The sequence below is a fragment of the Myotis brandtii genome, unplaced genomic scaffold, assembly GCF_000412655.1.
Source record: "Myotis brandtii unplaced genomic scaffold, ASM41265v1 scaffold398, whole genome shotgun sequence".
Lineage (NCBI taxonomy): Eukaryota > Metazoa > Chordata > Mammalia > Chiroptera > Vespertilionidae > Myotis > Myotis brandtii.
Genome location: NW_005365280.1, coordinates 93,064 through 113,454, shown reverse-complemented (window position 1 = coordinate 113,454; position 20,391 = coordinate 93,064). Strand labels below are relative to the sequence as shown.

At 40.8% G+C, this 20,391-nt stretch overlaps 2 protein-coding genes across 7 annotated transcripts in view; one reads left to right on the top strand and one right to left on the bottom strand.

Annotated features, from left to right (window-relative positions):
- The window catches only part of LOC106727265 (protein Jumonji-like), a 162,224-nt gene that overhangs the window by 94,329 nt on the left and 47,504 nt on the right, over nt 1–20,391 (bottom strand). The window lies entirely within an intron of this gene.
- On the top strand, nt 10,897–11,377 carry LOC102253013 (39S ribosomal protein L55, mitochondrial-like). Its single transcript, XM_005873021.2, has one exon. The coding sequence runs from the start codon at nt 10,915–10,917 to the stop codon at nt 11,293–11,295; it is 381 nt and encodes a 126-aa protein (XP_005873083.1). The 5' UTR covers nt 10,897–10,914; the 3' UTR covers nt 11,296–11,377.

Below are 20,391 nucleotides of genomic sequence, written 5' to 3'. Positions count from 1 at the left end.
CCCCCAAGAAAGTGAATAAGCCATAAAGCCAGTCATCATTCTCTGAAATCACCAAAGGCCTGACCTTCCCCCCGCACCACCACCCTTAAGCTCAGAAAACCGATTGGAAGTGAATGTCTAGGCTGCTTCCTTATGCCCTTTCAATAAAGCCAACCACAGTAAAGAAAACAGAAATTAGTGGCAAGTACAGAGCTTTTTGCCACCAGGATCCACAGTAGTCTTTGGACAAGCCATTAGGGCTGTCTGGCTCCAGCTCTCTTCTCAATAACCACCCACCCTCGCTCTCTGGCCTACCCCACACCACCCTCCAAGATCAAAGGCAGCACTTACTGTTTATAACATCCTGGGCAATCCGGGAATCAGAAGAGGTTTTTGTTACCTTTCCCATCCCTTGTTGTCTCTGTTCCAAAAAATATTTTCTAATGAGGCAGGCCAGCCCTGGCATGGTCATGCCAGTGAATCAGGCCTGCCCCAAATGATACTGCTCTGAGATGCCTTGGAGGCAGAAGGGTGGGGGAGGGGGTGCCTCTCATGAAGGTCAGAACAAGCTCTTCAAGAGCATGCAGATCCCCACCTCTATTTCCCAGCAACTGTGCAGCTAAAGAGCTACAAAGCAAGCTTCTCTCCTTGTAGGCAAGTGGCAAAAACAACCAAAATCAAGACACCCACTAAAGTTCTTGCTGGATATGTAAAACATCCCAGGTATCCTACCACAAAATCCTGTGTGTTTTCCTGCAGACATCAACGTGCCTCTTCCAGAGGGAGGCGTGACTGCAGGGAGCACACCACAACCTGAGCAGCAGTGCCAGGGCACAGCTCCAGTTACCTTGTTCCTTTCTCCCCTTGCCTTCTCCATTCACCTTTTAAACCCAAAATGCCAGCTATATCCTTTTGTTGTCCGCAGGACCCTGCACTTCAGCTTTTTTGTTGCAAACCCAAAGGCAAAGCAAAATCTGTCTGTGTAAGCCTTCTTATTCTCACAACTATCATGTTCACTTCTGGGGGCATGCTCAGCAACCAAGAACATCAGCAAATCTCAATGCCAGAGAAAACAAGACTTGCCTCTGCCTCCCTGTGCATTCTCACCTCACCTGCCCAGCCACGGCAGGAGGAAGGAGGCCTAAATACACACGTTTTGTGGGAGCAGGACTGGTATTGAAAACAAACCCGACAGGGAACACCTCACCTCCCTACTGGCCTCAGCCACCTCTGCACACCCCAGCTTTGTGTGGTCCCTTAAAGGAATAAATGCCTCCAAGGGTACACCCACGCTGGGGGTATGGGGTTGGTATTTGTCTAGAGCACACACCCAGGCAACCGTGACATTTCCTCAGATTTGAAACTCTCAACAAGATAAACTAATTCAAACTAAAACCCTAAAAATGCATTCCAAGCCAACAACTCAGACACTCAGAGGACATGTTCTGGTTATGATTCTTGGCCCACTGGTCACACAATAAGCAATCAGGTAGGGAGATACCTTTGGAAAAACACCTTTACTGACCTATAAGCAGTGCAAATTTTAAGTTCAACAGGCAAGACTCCAGGTTCACTGAAGTAAAAGATAAAATTTCCTAGGGGGTTTTGGGGGAAATTACTTAGTGCAATGTTTGCTGAATATCTCAGATTTCAAACAAAAGTCTATCTTCACTTGCAAATCCATGCACTACCAATTAAAGGACTACAAGTGACACCAAACCGCAACCACCCCAGAAGCCAAACTATTATCCTAAGTGAGACTTACATTTTCAAGTGGAAGAGAAAAAAACTGACAAGTTAACATTGTCTCTGATCTGGTTCCAAGAGCTGTTTCTTCCCCTTTCTCATGGGGGTTTCACAGAAGGGTGGGAGTAAATTATTTCTGACTAAAACATTATATTGCTAAATTGAGAGAATCAAGTTAAATATTATAACAAGGAACTATTTCTGATTATAAATAACTGGTAGGAAAAGGAAGTATAAAATCACAACCACTAATACTTAAAGCGTATATTCAGGAACTCTTTCTAGACCTGACATATATTCATTTAAACTCCACAGCAAACTTAAGTCAAAGGTACTAATAATATTAGTATCCCCTTTTTACAAATGAGGAAACTGAGTCAATGATAGGCTGTTTAGCAGACTGGCTAAAGGACTTGCCCAAGTCCATTACAATGGAGGCAAAGCTGAGATTCAAACCCAGTGTCTATCTAGCTTAAGCCATCCCCTTAACTAAATGATCCCTCTTCAAAGGTTTCATGGAACAGAAGCTGAGCTCTTTAAAGAGACTAATGATGTTCCAAAAGTGATGATGGAAAAATGGGTAAATGGGAGGAATTCTTCATTTTCTGCAGTCTCTAAATAGGCGATTCCCTGATTTCAAGGAGCAGCAATGGCACTATTATGGCCCCAAATTCACTTGTGTGCTCCTCTGAGAGAAAAGCGCCACACACCATCACTCTCATCAGTATTCTCTCCCTCTTTCTCTGTCAACTTGCCCATGTACACATCAAACTCTAAAATACGTGGTGTTTCTCTGTTAGCACTAATAGCTCTCTCCTATTACTTGAAAAGGGGAAAGAGAGGTGCTCTCCTTTTTTCTGATACCACTACTGTCACTGGCAAGAACAATCCAAATGTCTTCACTTTTAAGGAGTGCAAAGCAGAAGAACCATCCTCAGCAACAAACCTAAAAATTATTTGAAAAACAATCTTTATAATAAAATAGTCCTGTTACTTCTGCAGTACAACAACAGAATTTATAAACAGAAAACATGTATAGGCCCCCTCTTTGGTTGTACTTGCTGTATCAGTTGTACTTGCAGTGTTAGTTGAGAAAAGACCTAACAAAATAACATTTGTGGAATGAAACAAAAGGAAGAAGGGCCCCTGTAAATGACTTATGTTCTGAAGACAAAAACAAGATTCATAGATTTGGGAAACATTAAAAAAAATCATATTTCAAAAGTCAGAAATAGCAGGTACTGAATATATCTTGATAGCACACCGGGCCCAGATGGCACACAACACAGGACTTGCTTCATTAAAGCATGTTCCCAATTCTGGTTACAGTATTAGACTGAAAACTCAAACTGAATTAGACATGAAGAACTGGGCACAAACTGCACTCTTTTCTTCCAGTAACTCAGGCCACCACGATTAACGGGACCTACAAGTGACCTGAAGCAGTTAAAGACACTTCACTTATCTGGACACATCCCAACCTAATTACTAAGGTTTTCCAGTTTCACTGCAGCTCCTAAATACACGAGTGGTGTAGGTCAAAACACCAGACTGCACTCTTCACTCCAGGGTTCACTAACTCTAGACTGCTTCCCAGACTAACGATCAAAGCTAAGTTTGAAACTGGAGTTCTTCAAGACAGGCAACAAGTCACACAGTCATTCTGATGACCTTGTCATAAGACAGCTAATATCACTGGGGTGAAAGTGAGGCATCAACTTTGCTAAATCACCCATAATGGGGTCAATCAAACACCACTCTCCAAGGGACCCACTCTCTGGTTCTGATCTTCTGTAAACCTATAGATTGTCCACTAGCTGGTGTCTTAAAGAAGTGATGTTTGTAATTAAAATCCACCTAAACTCTTCTTTCTGACAGAATCAGCATACTTGATAAGTTTTTGACAAACATGCCACACTTTCTTCTGCTTCTTGTGAAAGGATTTTACAGTGCAGCCAGGACCAAACAAACCAGGTCAGGTAGGTACATTTCCTGTTTTACCAAAGAGGTCTAGAAACTAAGAAGGAAAAAAGTAATAAATAATAATTCACAAATTATCACTGTCAATTCACCTCACAGTCCCCAAATTTTACTCCAAGATCTACTTCTAACAGCTGCATTCCATCATGTGTTTGCCAGTTTGCAAACTCAACTCTCCTCTTTCCTGCTACTGCAAGGCCTCAAATATATCATCAGGGGGCTGTCAGCTCAACACACAAGCAGCAAACTATGAGTTAAATCTAAAGTGTGGTTTTTATTTAGCATTCAATATCATGTATTAAATTAAAGCCCTGACTGTGAGAAATCTAACACCAAAAGTCAGAATCTAAACTACAGCAAATGTCAAATACTATTTACTCATTCATCCCTTCAAAAAATATGAACTACCAATTGCCAGGCACTGTTTTAGGTGCTTGAGGACAATGTGTGAACAAGAACAAAAAAAATCCTGTTTTCATGGAGATTATATTCCAGTGGAGAAAAACAAAAACAAGTTACTAACAAATAAGATATTTGATGTAGTGGTGAATGCTGGAAATAAAAGGGTAATGTGACAGAATAACCGGCAGGAGCAGCAACTGAAATGGGGACAACATGACATGAGCCATGCAGAGAGCCACAGCCATAGTAAGTGGGGATCAAGATGGAAAACTCTAGCCCTAGCTGTTTGGCTCAGTGGATAGAGCGTCGGCCTGTGGACTGAAGGGTCCCAGGTTCGATTCCAGTCAAGGGCACATGCCTGGGTTGTGGGCTCCATCCCCAGCTTGAGGCATGCAGGAGGCAGCTGATCCATTCCTCTCTGAAATCAATAAAAATACTTTTTTTTTAATGGAAAATTTCAGTGCAGCCATTCACTACCTGAGTTACACCTAAGAGCACACCTTGACCTCCAGAAGCCTCCGGGTATCCTCACCTGCGAATAGTAGCACCTGAATAACTGCTACCCTGAAGTAAAATTACTTGTCTTGGTTAGACCTTAGGCCCAAAAGCAATCTTTTCTCCCCCAAACAAGATAACAAAGAGAAAAACAAAAAGGGATGCCTCCCTAAGTGCTTCAGAGGCAGCCAGGGACCAGCAGACTGGTGAAGGCTATTTGGGGAGAGTCAAACTAAAGTAATTACAAACTCTTACCCTATAAGGCCCAGGGCGCTAGGAGAAAAAACTTAGATGACCAATGTATTTGAGGTACTTCTTTGTCTATAAAATCCCAAGTGGGAAAAAACTAACTTTCTAATTATTCAGATTCTATATTCAGATTCTTAAAATGCTGTTAAGGCAACAAATTTCTATACATCAGCCAGGGAATGTGTCCACCAAGTCTAGTTTCAGACTTCTTGTTCCCCAGATTTGCAAGTCAGAGAACTAGTGCTGCAGAGAAAGAAAAAAAAAACAACCCTTTTTGAGGGTTCATATACCACCCCACAACTTAAACGAACATGGTTCCCAACACTGCACTGGCACACACATTCTGCTCTAGCACCAAAAATCCTGCACACTTTGATTTGACCAGCAAAATGTGTCATTTCAGTTTTGACAGATTTAAAAAAAACTGGCTCTCTTCAAAATGTGAACTCACCAATGAGGAGGTACAAATGCACCATTTATGGGAACTGTGACCCAGTTCCTACTGTTTGTACAGAGCCTCTAGGACAGGAGGAGCTGGAACACTAGTGATTCCACACCCAGGCCACCTCCACTGCCCCAGACGAGACACCTTTCTCAACACAGCACTTTCTTCAGACAAGAAAATAATGAGAAGTTACAGTGTGCACCAACCAGCCATACAGATCCAACAGAATGAGACTTTCTCATTAATTAAAACTACATTGGCAGAGATTATTAGGCAACCAACTGATATGTCAGATTGATGTTTCCCTTTCTCTCTCTCTCTCCCTCCCTCCCTTCTACTCTCTCTAAAAATCAATGGGAAAAAATATCCTTGGGTGATATTTTTGAAGAAGCACACTCCAAACAGTAAGGAACCACGACCTTAAGTAAATAAAAAAAACACGTTATAATGAAGGAACCTAGACACTAAAGTGCTTCCATTTCTTACAACAGTGCTAGAAAGCTGGTCAGTTTTGGACCGGGACTGTGGGAGGGGAGGTGGGAGAATGACTGCAAAGGGGCATATCTTAACAGAATGGTAATGCCCAGGTATGCGCAACTCTCAAAACGTATCAAACTGCACACTTGAAATGGTTGCATTTGTAATTTTTATTTCAATAAATTTGAATTTTTAAAAAATCTGGACTTACAATTGTTGTTTGTTTGTTTTTTAAAGAGGGGTAGGAGTGCAAAGGTAGAATGAATTGTGACAGCTTATTAGGTTAAAGTGATTTTTTTTTTCTGGAAAGTAGCCACCCAAATTAAATACACGTCAATGCCAAAAGCCATACCTCTGGGTGATACAGTTCAGGGAACTGGTCCAAATGTGACTTATTAAAAACATATGTACAATACAAACTCCCTTTCAAGGCTTGGGACAGTTAAAGGCAAAGCACATTTTACCTTTAAAAAAAGTAAAAGATGAAAACTAAGAAGTCACTTTTTTACAAGCTGAATCAGCATACCATTTGTGGTTTGTGTTAAGGAATTTGCCTCTGTTGTGCAGAAAAGCAAATCCAGCATTAACCTGTGGAGAGAAAAGACTTGCTCGCTAGTTTTCATACTTTTACAAACCCAGAAAACTTACATTCCCATGTATGACAGAGGCTGGCCACACTCAGGATTCACACTAGGTGGCAGGACGCAAACGATGCGCACTCCTGTGGGGGGACCACCAGATTTGGGGTAGGGTTGTGAATCCCCTGCCCAGTCTGTACTCCACACATAAAAGTCTCTGAGCCCAACACCTTATTGTTAAAGAAATATGACGGGAACTATCCCATCGCAGCATAAAAAAAAGTGCTGTTGCCAAGAACTGTGTAGCACTGGAACTCAAATCTCAGCATCCCTAAGGGGCCCAGTGATTGCCTTTACAATGTCAAGAGCACCACAAGGTTTCCCACAGGGTACTGTGGGCAGGCACAGTATATCAGAACACATTCCCAGAACCGGAATTGGGAGATCACAAACCAGTCAGCTCAGTTCCTGGTACAAAACAATGTACAAGTTATCCTGGTAGGGGGCACAGCCAAGATATATTTAAAGACAATCATCTCGGTCTATATTACCCCCCAGAGGCAAAAGGGTGCTGGCTATTTTCTAGGTTGAAATCCCATCTCCTAGAAAGCATTAGTCAGAACTTAGGTCCTTTCCCTTTTAGCACCTGCAGAAGTTTCTGCACATCAGTGAGGGCACCCCAATCTCTCTAGAACTACCTGGCATGAAATGCAGAGAACACAGGGGCCAGACACTGGGAGGGCAGTCATAGCATTGCTTGCACCATCTTGAAGATCCCTACACTATAATTCTGGGCCATCTTTGTTCCACTTAGCTGTTTTTTTGCTATGTAAATCACTGTCTCCGTTTTGCTTGGGGTAACATGGGAGGGGATGACTTACTAATGCTATCTGCACATGGTAGTTCAACAGATGGTATTTTCCACTGTGACTAGTCATTTGTAAAGAATATTGATTTTCTTAATTTTATTCTGTAAAGTGGTTATGGCAGGAATCATCACTTTTATACTGTTCTGCAGGGTTCTGATAAAAACTAATATTCATGTATTTTTACATAAATCACATGCTTGTTTGACTCTAACAAGTAGGAGGAGGGCAAAGGCATTTAAGCAGCACTTCTAGAAATTATATTATCTATCTGGTTCATCTATTTCACCAGACACGCCCAGCCCAGCAGTCTGGGAAAACATTCTTTGCCTCCATTCACAGCTAGGGGAGCTGCTTCTCCTTAAGACATGACAGTTTTCCCAATGTTTCTGTCACTCCCTCTTCTTTCCAAGAGGAAGATTCTAAATACCATTACTGTTGGTTTGTTGTTGTTGTTGTTTTGTTTTTTTATTTCATATAGGAAGGGAGAGGGAAAGATAGAGAGAGAACATCAATGGTAAGAGAGAATCATTGATCGGCTGCCCCTGCACACTCTGTACTGGGGATTGAGCCCGCAACCTGGGCATGTGCCCTTGACTGGAATCGAACCCAGGACCCTTCAGTCCACAGGCTGACACTCTATCCACTGAGCCAAACCAACTAGGGCCATTATTGTTGTGAATCCTCACAGGAGGGTATTTTCTCCATTGATTTTAAAAGGAGTGGAAAGAAGGGAGGGAGGGATAGAGAGAGAGAGAAAGAGAAACAGCCTCCTGCTGGGGATCGAATCTGCAACCCAGGTACATGCCCTTGATCTGGAATCGAATCAGTGACCCTTCAGTGCATGGGCCAATGCTCTAACCACGGAGCAACACTGGCCAGGGCTCTAGATACCACTTTTGAAAATTACATTGTATTAACATTACTTCTTGAAGAAAATACAAATAAGAAGTCTTATCTCTTGAACATCCCTCCCTCTTCCCAAACTTCTGCATGCTATTTCTCAACGGGGACTACATTTGACTCTGAAACACACTGCTCCCCATCCTCACCTACCCTCCAAGTCTCTACACTATTAAGTCCAGAAAGTTGTCTTTCATGCCCTCACACGTCAGTTGTCCCAAAGTGCACCCACAGGATCCTGGACACTTTGTCTATCAAAGTACTTGGCCCTCCCTCTATCCTATCTAATAAAGAGCTAATATGCTAATTAGACCAAACAGCAGAATGACCATCCGGACGACCTTCCAGACGAAGCTGGGGCTGCGAGGGCCGGGGCAGCCGGGGCTGCGAGGGCCGAGCCCCTTGCACAAATTTCGTGCATCGGGCCTCTAGTTATAACATAATAGACACTTTTCACCATTGATTGAATGTCTGGTGTTTGGCACATGCCAGGCATCTGGCAAAAGATCAACAAATATTTCTCAGATAAACAAAAAGAAAACTCAACTTATTCTGACCACTCAGAGATAAAACACTGTTGATTATGGTATCTATCCTTTTATAGTACTTTTCCTGAACAAATATACTACTTACTTAAATTATTTTATCCCCTATCCCAAAAAGATTACATAAGGTGTCCCAAAAAAATGTACACACACTTTGAATAATTATAAAGACAGTGTTTATTAAAATACATTTCATTTTCATTTAACACCTATCTGCTGGTAAAGTGTGTATACATTTTTTTGGAGACCCTGTATATACTGCACATACTATTTTCTCACTTGCTTTTTCCACTTACTACATTATCATTAGATAATCTTGCTACCGTACCATTTTAATGACTACATGAAACAGATGTTCCCTAATTTAACTAATTCGTTACTGGTTACAATTTTTCACTGTGGTACCCAGTGAAAATACACTTGATAAACATCCCTGTGCCAAGTCTAAACAAATTCCTAGAAGCAGACTGGCTGAATCAAATGGTATATAAAATATTATACCAGTTATAGTATACACAGAAAGCTTAAAATATGGGTTATCATTTGTTAAGGATACTGGCAGGATCTGCACAACCAGAATAATGAGGCACCTAAAATCTTCATTTAAAAAATGGCAAGGGGAGCAGAGTGTTGTTCAGCCCAGAGAAGATGAACAATGAACCTGCTGGATGGGAAACAATATTTAATTACTCCTGAGGATAAAACTGGAATCAGCTGGAAGAGATGGAAAAAGGTACTACTCTGTTAAATTCAAGAGAATGGCATTTTCCCAAAGAGCTATCCACATGGACTTTGCAGTTATTTTTACGTATTCAGGCTGAGGCAGGCAGGAATCCTGATTGGGTGGAAGGGGTGGGGGGAGTATGGGGTCAGAGACACAGAAAGGTCAGTAAGTCAGTCAAACAAAAAGGTCAACTGTGTTCAACTACACTATTTCAAACTTCCAGAGGGCTCCCCACTGCACTCTTTAAATGAAACTGGAAAAAGCCATGATTAAACTTTCCTGTGTTAGCCTAAGTACTATAGAAGCACATGGCATACTTACTGCACACAAACTGCTCATGAGAACCAATTTCACCAATAAGCAAAGAGTCACAGTGGACCAACGGCACATTCAGTCACTGGCCAAAGCACAGTAACATTTTACTGTGTACGCCTCATGTCTTTTTAAAATGGAAAGTGTCTGACTTAATCTCACAGCTTATGGTCTTCACTGTAATATATGTAGTAAGAATAAATTACTTTAATGATAACATTTCTTGTAATTGCCTAATCTCCCTGTTTTTTAAAGAAGATATTAAACAGATCAACTGTCACTATTTCTTCCTCAGTTTTTACAAATTTTTCATATGTAAATGAAGTCATTTTCTAAAAGATAATTTGTTTTTTTTAAAGAACAGTAAAGGAAGGAGGGAAATACTCCACAAATGAGGCTCGGAGTTGGACTGCCAGTGAGTTTGGCCCCTATTTCTACATCTCTGACACACAGTTAACCCATGCTGCCATGGTAGGTATAAGGATTAAATGAGTTAATATATGTAAAATGTTTAGTGCCTGGCACACAGGAAGTGCTATATAACTGCTAGACTCTTATTTTCACCAGCAATGTGGATAAAAACCATAATACAGGACCATAAGCAAGCAAGAAGTGCTGGTGAAGAGGTTATTTTAAAAATACAAGCAGCCCTAGCTGGTTTGGCTCAATGGATAGAGTGTCAGCCTGCAGACTGAAGGGTTCCAGGTTCGATTCTGGCCAAGGGCACATGCCTGGGTTGCAGGCTCGATCCCAGTACGGGGCGTGCAGGAGGCAGCCCATCAATGATTCTCTCTCATCATTGATGTTTCTATCTCTGTATCCCTCTCCCTTCCTCTCTAAAATCAATAAAAATATATCTATAAAAAAAATACAAGCAGAATCAACCTCAAATAGTCTAGCTTTTAAAAGTTCATTTATTGGTTGGCTCGGGGCTCTTTGCAGGCTCGATCCCAGTACGGGGCGTGCAGGAGGCAGCCCATCAATGATTCTCTCTCATCATTGATGTTTCTATCTCTGTATCCCTCTCCCTTCCTCTCTAAAATCAATAAAAATATATCTATAAAAAAAATACAAGCAGAATCAACCTCAAATAGTCTAGCTTTTAAAAGTTCATTTATTGGTTGGCTCGGGGCTCTGGGAGAGCGGCGCAGGTCACACACTGGGCCAGTGACTGGTCTTGGGCCTCCACCCACAGTGGCGGCCCTCAGGAGGAATGGCAGTTGTGGGCAGCATGCTTGGCCTGTTGCAGCAGCATGTGGTGATAGGGGCTGCCCCTGTGGTCCGCTGCCTGCACATATCTTCGCGTTGGGCTGACAGCAGCAGAGCTTCGCTCACTCGTGTGCACAGACAGGCCTATGCACGCCTCTACCCCATGCTCCTGGTCAAGCAGGATGGCTCCACCATTCACATCCGCTACCGGGAGCCCAGACGAATGCTGGCGATGCCTGTGGACCTGGATGCCCTGTCCCCAGAGGAGAGGCGGGCACGGTTCCGCAAACGGGAGGCCCAGCTCCGAGGGAAGGAGGAGCAGCAGCCAGAGCTCCTTGACAACTTTGACCTGGAGCGGTACAAGCAGTTTTGGACCAAGAAATGATCATACCCACAAGCTGCCCTGGCTCAGGATGCTGTAGAAGGGGAGGGCATTCATCTTTAAATTGAGTGTCAGGATTTTAAAACCAAAAAAATAAATAAATAAATAAATAAATAAATAAAATAAAAGTTCATTTATTAACCAGCCATTTAAAACTAAGAATGCTTTTCATCATCGGAAAAAAATGTTTCAAATGGTGATTGAGTTCCTAAACCAACAACACAAATGAGTTAAAAAAAAAAAAACACCTCACTAGGATAATTTTTTTTAAGGGAACAGATTTAGGAAGATTAGTAGAATGTGCTATGGAGGGTGAAAAACAGAATTCTCTGTGCCAGTCCAGAAAACTGGAAAAGTTCAAGGAGAAAGCGCTGTTACCACTATGCTGTGGCATGAACATTAGAATGGAAACTCAGGTTTGAATGAGCAAACCAGAGTCACGGTTTATAGTTTAGTAAGTGCTTGTTTTAGCTGTCACTTGAATGGCTCCAGAGAAAATAATTAAGTTTTAGGCTACAGTGGCTGGGAGTCTGGATTTCTTGGATCCCATGAATTATGCACTATAATGAACTCTGCAAATTAACTGAAACCAGGCTCTGCTATACTAGCAAAGTTGAGCAATGAATGTATTTCTCACTGGCTACTAGTAATAGGCCTGAAATTAAACTAATCAAATATTAAAGGGAGAAACCAGCTGAAGTACAGAAATATACTAAAATTTCCCCCATAAACAAAAGTGTTCTTGTTTTATGGAAGTGCTTCATCAGTAAAGGAAAAATATCCAGAGCAACTTACAAAGCCTTGAAAATTATGTTATGAAATTCCAAAATGGACTGTTCAAATTTCTTGCTGGGTGAGATATGTCTTTCTTAGAAACCACAATCCCTTCCCCAAGCAGAGCTCTAAGAAATTTTAAAGTTTGGATGTAAATGTAAGTTGCAATCTACTAAAAACAGAAAAAAGAAAACAGATATTTGAACTTCAAGGTATAAGGATGAGGTCAGGAAAAAAGATAGCTGTCAATCTTCCCCCACCTTCCATTTGTTCCCCATTCCACTTGCCCCACATAGTTATCCCTACATTCCTTGAACCTGGTTCTGCCCTCCTCTTGTGAAACAATTCAAAACAAAAGTATGGCGGTGAAGATAGCTTCTAAAGAGGAGCTGGCAAGATTCAGTTTCTGGATCTAGGTGCTAAACAGATGTCTTCAGTTTGTGAAAATGCCAACTATACATTATGATTTGTACACATTCCTACATGTTACCTCAGTAGAGAGGGTTTTTAAAAAAAATATTTTTATTGATTTCATAGAGGAAGGGAGAGGGAGAGATAGAAACATCAATGATGAGAGAGAATCATTGATTGGCTGCCTCCTGAATGTCCCACACTGGGGATCAAGCCCATAACCCAGACATGGAACCGTGACTTCCTGGTTCATAGGTCGATGCTCAACCACTGAACCCTGCCAGCCGGGTGACCTCAGTAGTGAGTTTAAAGATTTTTCCAGCCCTAGCCTGCAGACCAAAGGGTCCCGGGTTCGATTCCAGTTAAGGGCATGTACCTTGGTTGCAGGTTCATCCCCAGCCCCAGCCCTGGAGGGGTGCATGCAGGAGGCAACCAATCAATGTGTTTCTCTCACATTGATGTTCCTCTCCGTCTTTCCCTCTCTCTTCCACTCTCCCTAAAAATCAATGGAAAAATATCCTCGGGTGAGGATTAACAACAACAACAACAACAACAAAACAAAAAAAAACATCTGAAAATAAGTTTAAAGAAGATAGTATTCTTTTCATTTCCTCAGAATTTGGGCATAATGACACAATCCCTAAGGTAAAATATTGCCAACCTAACAACCACTGCTTCATTATCAATGAGAAAGAAGGCAGAGGGTAGGTGGGTAGGTGAGAAATTATGACCAAGATTTTGTTGCTGCTGCGGGCAGTGATGCACTCAACTCCAGAGGAAACTTAGGAGACACAGCATCACTGTCCCACCTGACTACAAAAACACTGAAAATATCTGCCATTTGTGATCTCAAAGTATGAAAATTGAAGTTACTTTCCAGCAGAAACCCAGAACTGTTGGTCCAGCTCTGAAAAACCTGACATTTAAAAAAGGGACAGATTTGGTCCCACACATGGGCCTTTGAAAATGTAAACGGAGTTTTTCTTTACATTTTAAAAGTTGTAGTCAAAATCACAATAGTGAATGCTTCCTCTGAAAAGTTCGGAGTAATGTATATATTCGTATATAACATAATGGTGAAATCCCTTTAAACATTCATATTCTGTCGGTGTAATTCCTAAGATTTCATCTGAACTGGTAAACACCTCTCACCTACAGAATACTAGGTATTGAAGAAGTACTCCAAAGAGACCAGAGATAGGTAAAAAAAAAAAAAAAAAAAAGAACAAGAGCAAGAACCCTTAAGGCACCTTGAACTCCATTTATTCTCAATCAACAAGGACATCTGCTTCTGCCTATTACCCAAACACAAAGCCACAGTGCAGCTTTACTCACACATCAGAACCCCATTCTAAGCCTGAACTTCAACTCATCTGCAGATGGAAACGAGAAACACCACCAGAGAATAAAAACAATTTTAACTCTAAGCTGAACAAAGTTGTAGGAAAAGATGATGGTGAAAAAGAATGGAATTTAGGGTGATGAAAACTGTAAATCAACAACCAAAGGCATCCAGCTGTTTGGGAGCAAATAGTGGGGCCTTCTCCCTCTCCAAACTGGAGTGATGAGAGAATTAGCCGATGTCAGCAATCTCCTGCATCCCTTTTAGCTCAGGCCCTGGGACTTGGGCCTGAATGGTGAGCCCAGATGCGAACTGCTCTCAGAACAGGAAATCCCCTCACATTACATTATACAGGGTGGGCTTTTACAGTTGTTTGCACGGAAAATACAATAATTAACAAATAATAATACAAAAATAAACTCTGTGTTTCACATACCCACAACTGTAAGCCTACCTTTTCCTCACCTTGTATATATAAGGGGACGGGGTTCAAGAAGACCAGCCAACAGAAGTTTTCAGTGGGCATTGTTTAAATCCTTCCTCACAAGTGCTGTCAACTGGTTAACATTCCAAGATAGAAGGCCTTACAAAAGCCTGCTGCAACCTCCTCAGCACCGATTCAGTTTCCAGCTGGGAATTACTGGCAAGACACTGTCCAACCAAACCCCAGGCTTGTGCTCGCTCCCAGTGGGTGCCCCACCCACCAAATGCCAAGGGGAAACTACTTGTGGTGGCCCCAACCAAAACACATTTCAGATGTTCCAGCACAACCAGTCATAAAAAGCCTTCAGCTGAGAGAATAGAGCTAATAAAAAAGGAAGAAACACCTGGTGACATGCTGCTTAGCCACTCTCTCCACTACATCAAGAATGGAGATGCTGCCGAAACCGGTTTGGCTCAGTGGATAGCGTCAGCCTGCGGACTGAAAGGTCCCAGGTTCGATTCCGGTCAAGGGCATGTACCTTGGTTGCGGGCACATCCCTAGTAGGAGATGTGCAGGAGGCAGCTGATCGATGTTTCTCTCTCATCGATGTTTCTAACTCTCTCTCCCTTCCTCTCTGTAAAAAATCAATAAAATATATTTAAAAAAAAAAAAAAGAATGGAGATGCTGCTCCACAAAGCTAGTACTGGGCGGCTCCCCTGCCGTCTCGTGCTCTGCGCACATACACTCACTCCAAGAACAAAACTGAGACTGCTCAGCTACTGACCATAATCTAAAAGAACAGACACCAAATAAACTGGCCAGGGCTAATTTGAGCTCCCTGGATGAGAGCAGGACTCAGGACAGAAATCACAGAGCAGCCTGTGGGCCTACAAGGAAACATTCAATAAATATTTGTTGATTGATTTTTTTAAAAGATGATTAAAGGGTTATAGGGCGAAAGGCCACGGTACAAAGTTCAAAAGTAAAGCATCAGTCATCTAGAAATGGGAGTCTGTGAAGGGCCATTTGATAATGGTCTGGCCACTACAGAGAGGGCTGTACACCAACTGGCTTCTTTGCTGTGTCTGCAACTGAATGGACTGGGAAAGACTGACAGGAGACTGGGAATTCTCCTGCATATCACCTCTCTGGGAGGTCACCAAAAAGTGCAGGTTAATGGACACAAGTTATAGTGAGGAATCAGAAACCTCGTCCACTCTCTACTACCAACTCCAGGAAAAGGAAAGAGGAAGTGGGTAGAAAGGGACCAGACAGCTCAAATTGGGAGCAGGAAAGCAGAGATGCAGGCCAGAGGATCCCTCCGGGTTACTGGAGCTGATTATCTGTCCTGAGCTTATTCTAGGAAAGCTTACAAGCAATTGGCATTTATTACCTCTTTTAATTACTCCATAGCAACCCAATCAGGAAGATACTATGATCCTCTCAGCTTAAGAAACAGAGAACATAAGCAACTCATTCAAAGTCACACAGCTTAAACAAATGGCAGAGTTGAGATTTGAATCCAGTGCTCTAAACCATAACTTATGCACTGGGTTTATACTGGGATCAAGGTTACCTATTACTAAACCTACAGCTAGGGTGCACCCCAGGTGAACTAAAAAGACACCTAATACCAACAATAAAAAGTAACCCCTGCACCTGAAATACCATTATTCAAAACCTATTGAAAGCTTCTATTCCCTTCAACTACTGCCCTGTTCAACTAACTTACCTTGTTGCTGTTTTTTAATCCTCATCTGAGGATATGTTTATCGATTTTACAGAGAGAGGAAGGGAGAAATAACAAACAGTTGCCTCCCATATGTGCCAGGACTGGGGATGGGACCAGAAACCTAGGTATGTGCCCTGACCAGGAATCAAACTCGAAACCTTTTGGTACCCGAGATGACACTCCAACCAAATGAGTCACCGAGCCAGGGCAACTTACCTTGTTTAATGGCAATTGGGTTTGGTGTTTTCCTTAGGGGGAGGATGTTGAAGACAGTATTAAAAACATTACCAAATAATTTTAATCCCAACCATTTAAATCAGTGGTTCTCAACCTTGGCTGCACATTAGAATCACCTGGGAATCTTTTTAAAATCATGATTTCTGGGTCTCATCCTCCGGAAATTCTGTTTCTTTGTTACTAATGTTGTGGCCCCACCCCATAACAAAGAAACAGAATTTCCGGAGGATGAGACCCAGAAATCATGATTTTAAAAAGATTCCCAGGTGATTCTAATGTGCAGCCAAGGTTGAGAACCACTGATTTAAATAATAACAAAAGAGGAGCAACTCTTCTCACATTAGACCTTATTTGACTAGGCAAACAGGGCAATAAGCCTTTTGAATATGCTTCCAATAAATTAGTAAAAAACAAACAAAACTGAATTTTAGGAAATCAAGCCCTAAGGATAAAAAGCATCCAAAAAAGTTAAGGCCAGCAGACGCTGCTGCAATTAGACAAGTGAAGTTATGGCCACTGATCCACTCCCATTACCCACACCCACTGCTCAGGACCACATGGGAGCTTGCTTGAAATTCATCCTCTGGGCCCTAATACTCTCAGGCCCTACCCAGCCATACTGAACCAGGGCAGGCATTTCAACAAGATCCCCGGGAGATTCCTATGTACGTTGGAGAAGTGCTGCCCTATCACATGTATGCCTTAAGAAACGATCCTACCCTTACCAGAGAGCAAGTGGAGCTAGGGAGGTAAAGGAACCAATTGCTATAAGGCTGTCAAAATAAACCTCAAATTTCCATAACTTTGATGATTACAAATTATAATTATCATTGTATTCTAATTTCTGCCATCAAGCGTGAAAGAGGAAATTTCTTGAAAATTCCTTGTGGTTCACAACTGTCACCTATTTTGAAAATTAACAGAAATCCTGTAATCACAATAAATTTATTATTGACTGAGGTTATCTGTTATCCTCTGTTAGATTGTCTAACCTCGGACAGTGGGCAAGAAACCCTGTTTCAGACATATAAAAAATTCCCAGTTACTAAACATGGATCACTATGAAATCAATGAAACAGACAAAATAAGAAAATATGGAAAAGAGAGTAAAGAAACATGTACAGTAACTATGCTAAATCATTATAAAGCATATACATAAACCATCCTGTCAAGGCCAAAAAAGAACTTACTGGTACATCATTAGGTTTTTAGCTACTAAAGCTGCAGTGAACAGCTTTCTTCATCCTTCTTACCAGTAAAGTAACACATTTTTAATAACTGTAAAATGAATGATTTGGATGTCATGAATCATCTTTCATACAAAAGATCAAAAGGCATCACCTTTTTCTTCTATGTAGGAAGAGTTATAAAACGTTTTTCCCTTCAAAGATAGTACATATTCTTAAATTACCAGGACCAAAAAGAACACAAACATACAATTCACCAACACTGACAATATACATTAATCAAAATTTTAACTACTCCAGAAAAAAATGAGAAACTCTCCTTATTACAACCCTAGTCACTAAACCAGACATTGCCTTCACAGGCTAATAATAGAATGTGTCCAACACATCAAGAAGGAAGCCTCATTTCCTGATATGAATTTAATACTCAAGTATACATGCAATTTCCCTTATGTTTCATATACTTACAGGACAACTATAGTTCTGCATTTATTATTCTACCAAACCACAATAGGAAAGAGAACAGAATCATCCCATACAAACCAATCTTAAAGACTTTCACGCTGTAGAGTTAATTCTATAATAGATATAAAATTTGACCAACATCCCCTCACTTAATGTTATGCTCTCACAATGGGAGATGGATTGCAATTATCCATTAGTGTAATCTAGCCTCCATAGTCAATAAATAAATGTCACTTCCAATCACTCAGATAAAACCTGGGTGAGAGGGCTAGAAAGAGATATAAACAAGATTCTGTAAACATCTAAGGAACACACTGATGACTGATTTCAAGCCAAAATGTCCAGAACTCATGACAGAAAGTGAGAAGTCCATGATTAATATGGTCTAACTTCTAAATGCATTAAAGTTATGCTAACACTCTTACCAGTCTCTGAAAAGAGAAACAATTTTAAAGTTAAAAAAGAACTCAAGTTCCAATTGGCTAACTCAAATCACATCCTATAAATGTGTAGCCTCCTTTCCTGACCCTGCTGTTCCTTTGGAATTTTTAAAGGCCTGGAATTTGAGTAATTATAGTCATTTCAGAAACAGTTACTGAAAACCTGATTACCTATACACTGCTTTACATGTTTGCTTTTCAGTCTTCAGTTTGAAGAGAGACTCTGTAGGGAATCTTGTTCTTTTATATCCAGAATCTTCTCACCCAATATATTCGGCTTCCTGGCTACCAAAATTCACTCACGAGCTAGCTAATAACAAATGACAATTCTAACCCTGGCAGAGTCCTTCTGTAAAATTTCAAATTAAGAATGAGAGCTTTGGGAACACCAGGGGAGGATTGCCTGCTCCCTCACAACTGTCACCTATTTTGAAAATTAACAGAAATCCTGTAATCACAATAAATTTATTATTGACTGAGGTTATCTGTTATCCTCTGTTAGATTGTCTAACCTCGGACAGTGGGCAAGAAACCCTGTTTCAGACATATAAAAAATTCCCAGTTACTAAACATGGATCACTATGAAATCAATGAAACAGACAAAATAAGAAAATATGGAAAAGAGAGTAAAGAAACATGTACAGTAACTATGCTAAATCATTATAAAGCATATACATAAACCATCCTGTCAAGGCCAAAAAAGAACTTACTGGTACATCATTAGGTTTTTAGCTACTAAAGCTGCAGTGAACAGCTTTCTTCATCCTTCTTACCAGTAAAGTAACACATTTTTAATAACTGTAAAATGAATGATTTGGATGTCATGAATCATCTTTCATACAAAAGATCAAAAGGCATCACCTTTTTCTTCTATGTAGGAAGAGTTATAAAACGTTTTTCCCTTCAAAGATAGTACATATTCTTAAATTACCAGGACCAAAAAGAACACAAACATACAATTCACCAACACTGACAATATACATTAATCAAAATTTTAACTACTCCAGAAAAAAATGAGAAACTCTCCTTATTACAACCCTAGTCACTAAACCAGACATTGCCTTCACAGGCTAATAATAGAATGTGTCCAACACATCAAGAAGGAAGCCTCATTTCCTGATATGAATTTAATACTCAAGTATACATGCAATTTCCCTTATGTTTCATATACTTACAGGACAACTATAGTTCTGCATTTATTATTCTACCAAACCACAATAGGAAAGAGAACAGAATCATCCCATACAAACCAATCTTAAAGACTTTCACGCTGTAGAGTTAATTCTATAATAGATATAAAATTTGACCAACATCCCCTCACTTAATGTTATGCTCTCACAATGGGAGATGGATTGCAATTATCCATTAGTGTAATCTAGCCTCCATAGTCAATAAATAAATGTCACTTCCAATCACTCAGATAAAACCTGGGTGAGAGGGCTAGAAAGAGATATAAACAAGATTCTGTAAACATCTAAGGAACACACTGATGACTGATTTCAAGCCAAAATGTCCAGAACTCATGACAGAAAGTGAGAAGTCCATGATTAATATGGTCTAACTTCTAAATGCATTAAAGTTATGCTAACACTCTTACCAGTCTCTGAAAAGAGAAACAATTTTAAAGTTAAAAAAGAACTCAAGTTCCAATTGGCTAACTCAAATCACATCCTATAAATGTGTAGCCTCCTTTCCTGACCCTGCTGTTCCTTTGGAATTTTTAAAGGCCTGGAATTTGAGTAATTATAGTCATTTCAGAAACAGTTACTGAAAACCTGATTACCTATACACTGCTTTACATGTTTGCTTTTCAGTCTTCAGTTTGAAGAGAGACTCTGTAGGGAATCTTGTTCTTTTATATCCAGAATCTTCTCACCCAATATATTCGGCTTCCTGGCTACCAAAATTCACTCACAAGCTAGCTAATAACAAATGACAATTCTAACCCTGACAGAGTCCTTCTGTAAAATCTATTTCAAATTAAGAATGAGAGCTTTGGGAACACCAGGGGAGGATTGCCTGCTCCCTTCTTGGCCCCTTTCTTTCTTTCTTTCTCTTTCTCTCTCTCTCTCTCTCTCTCTCTCTC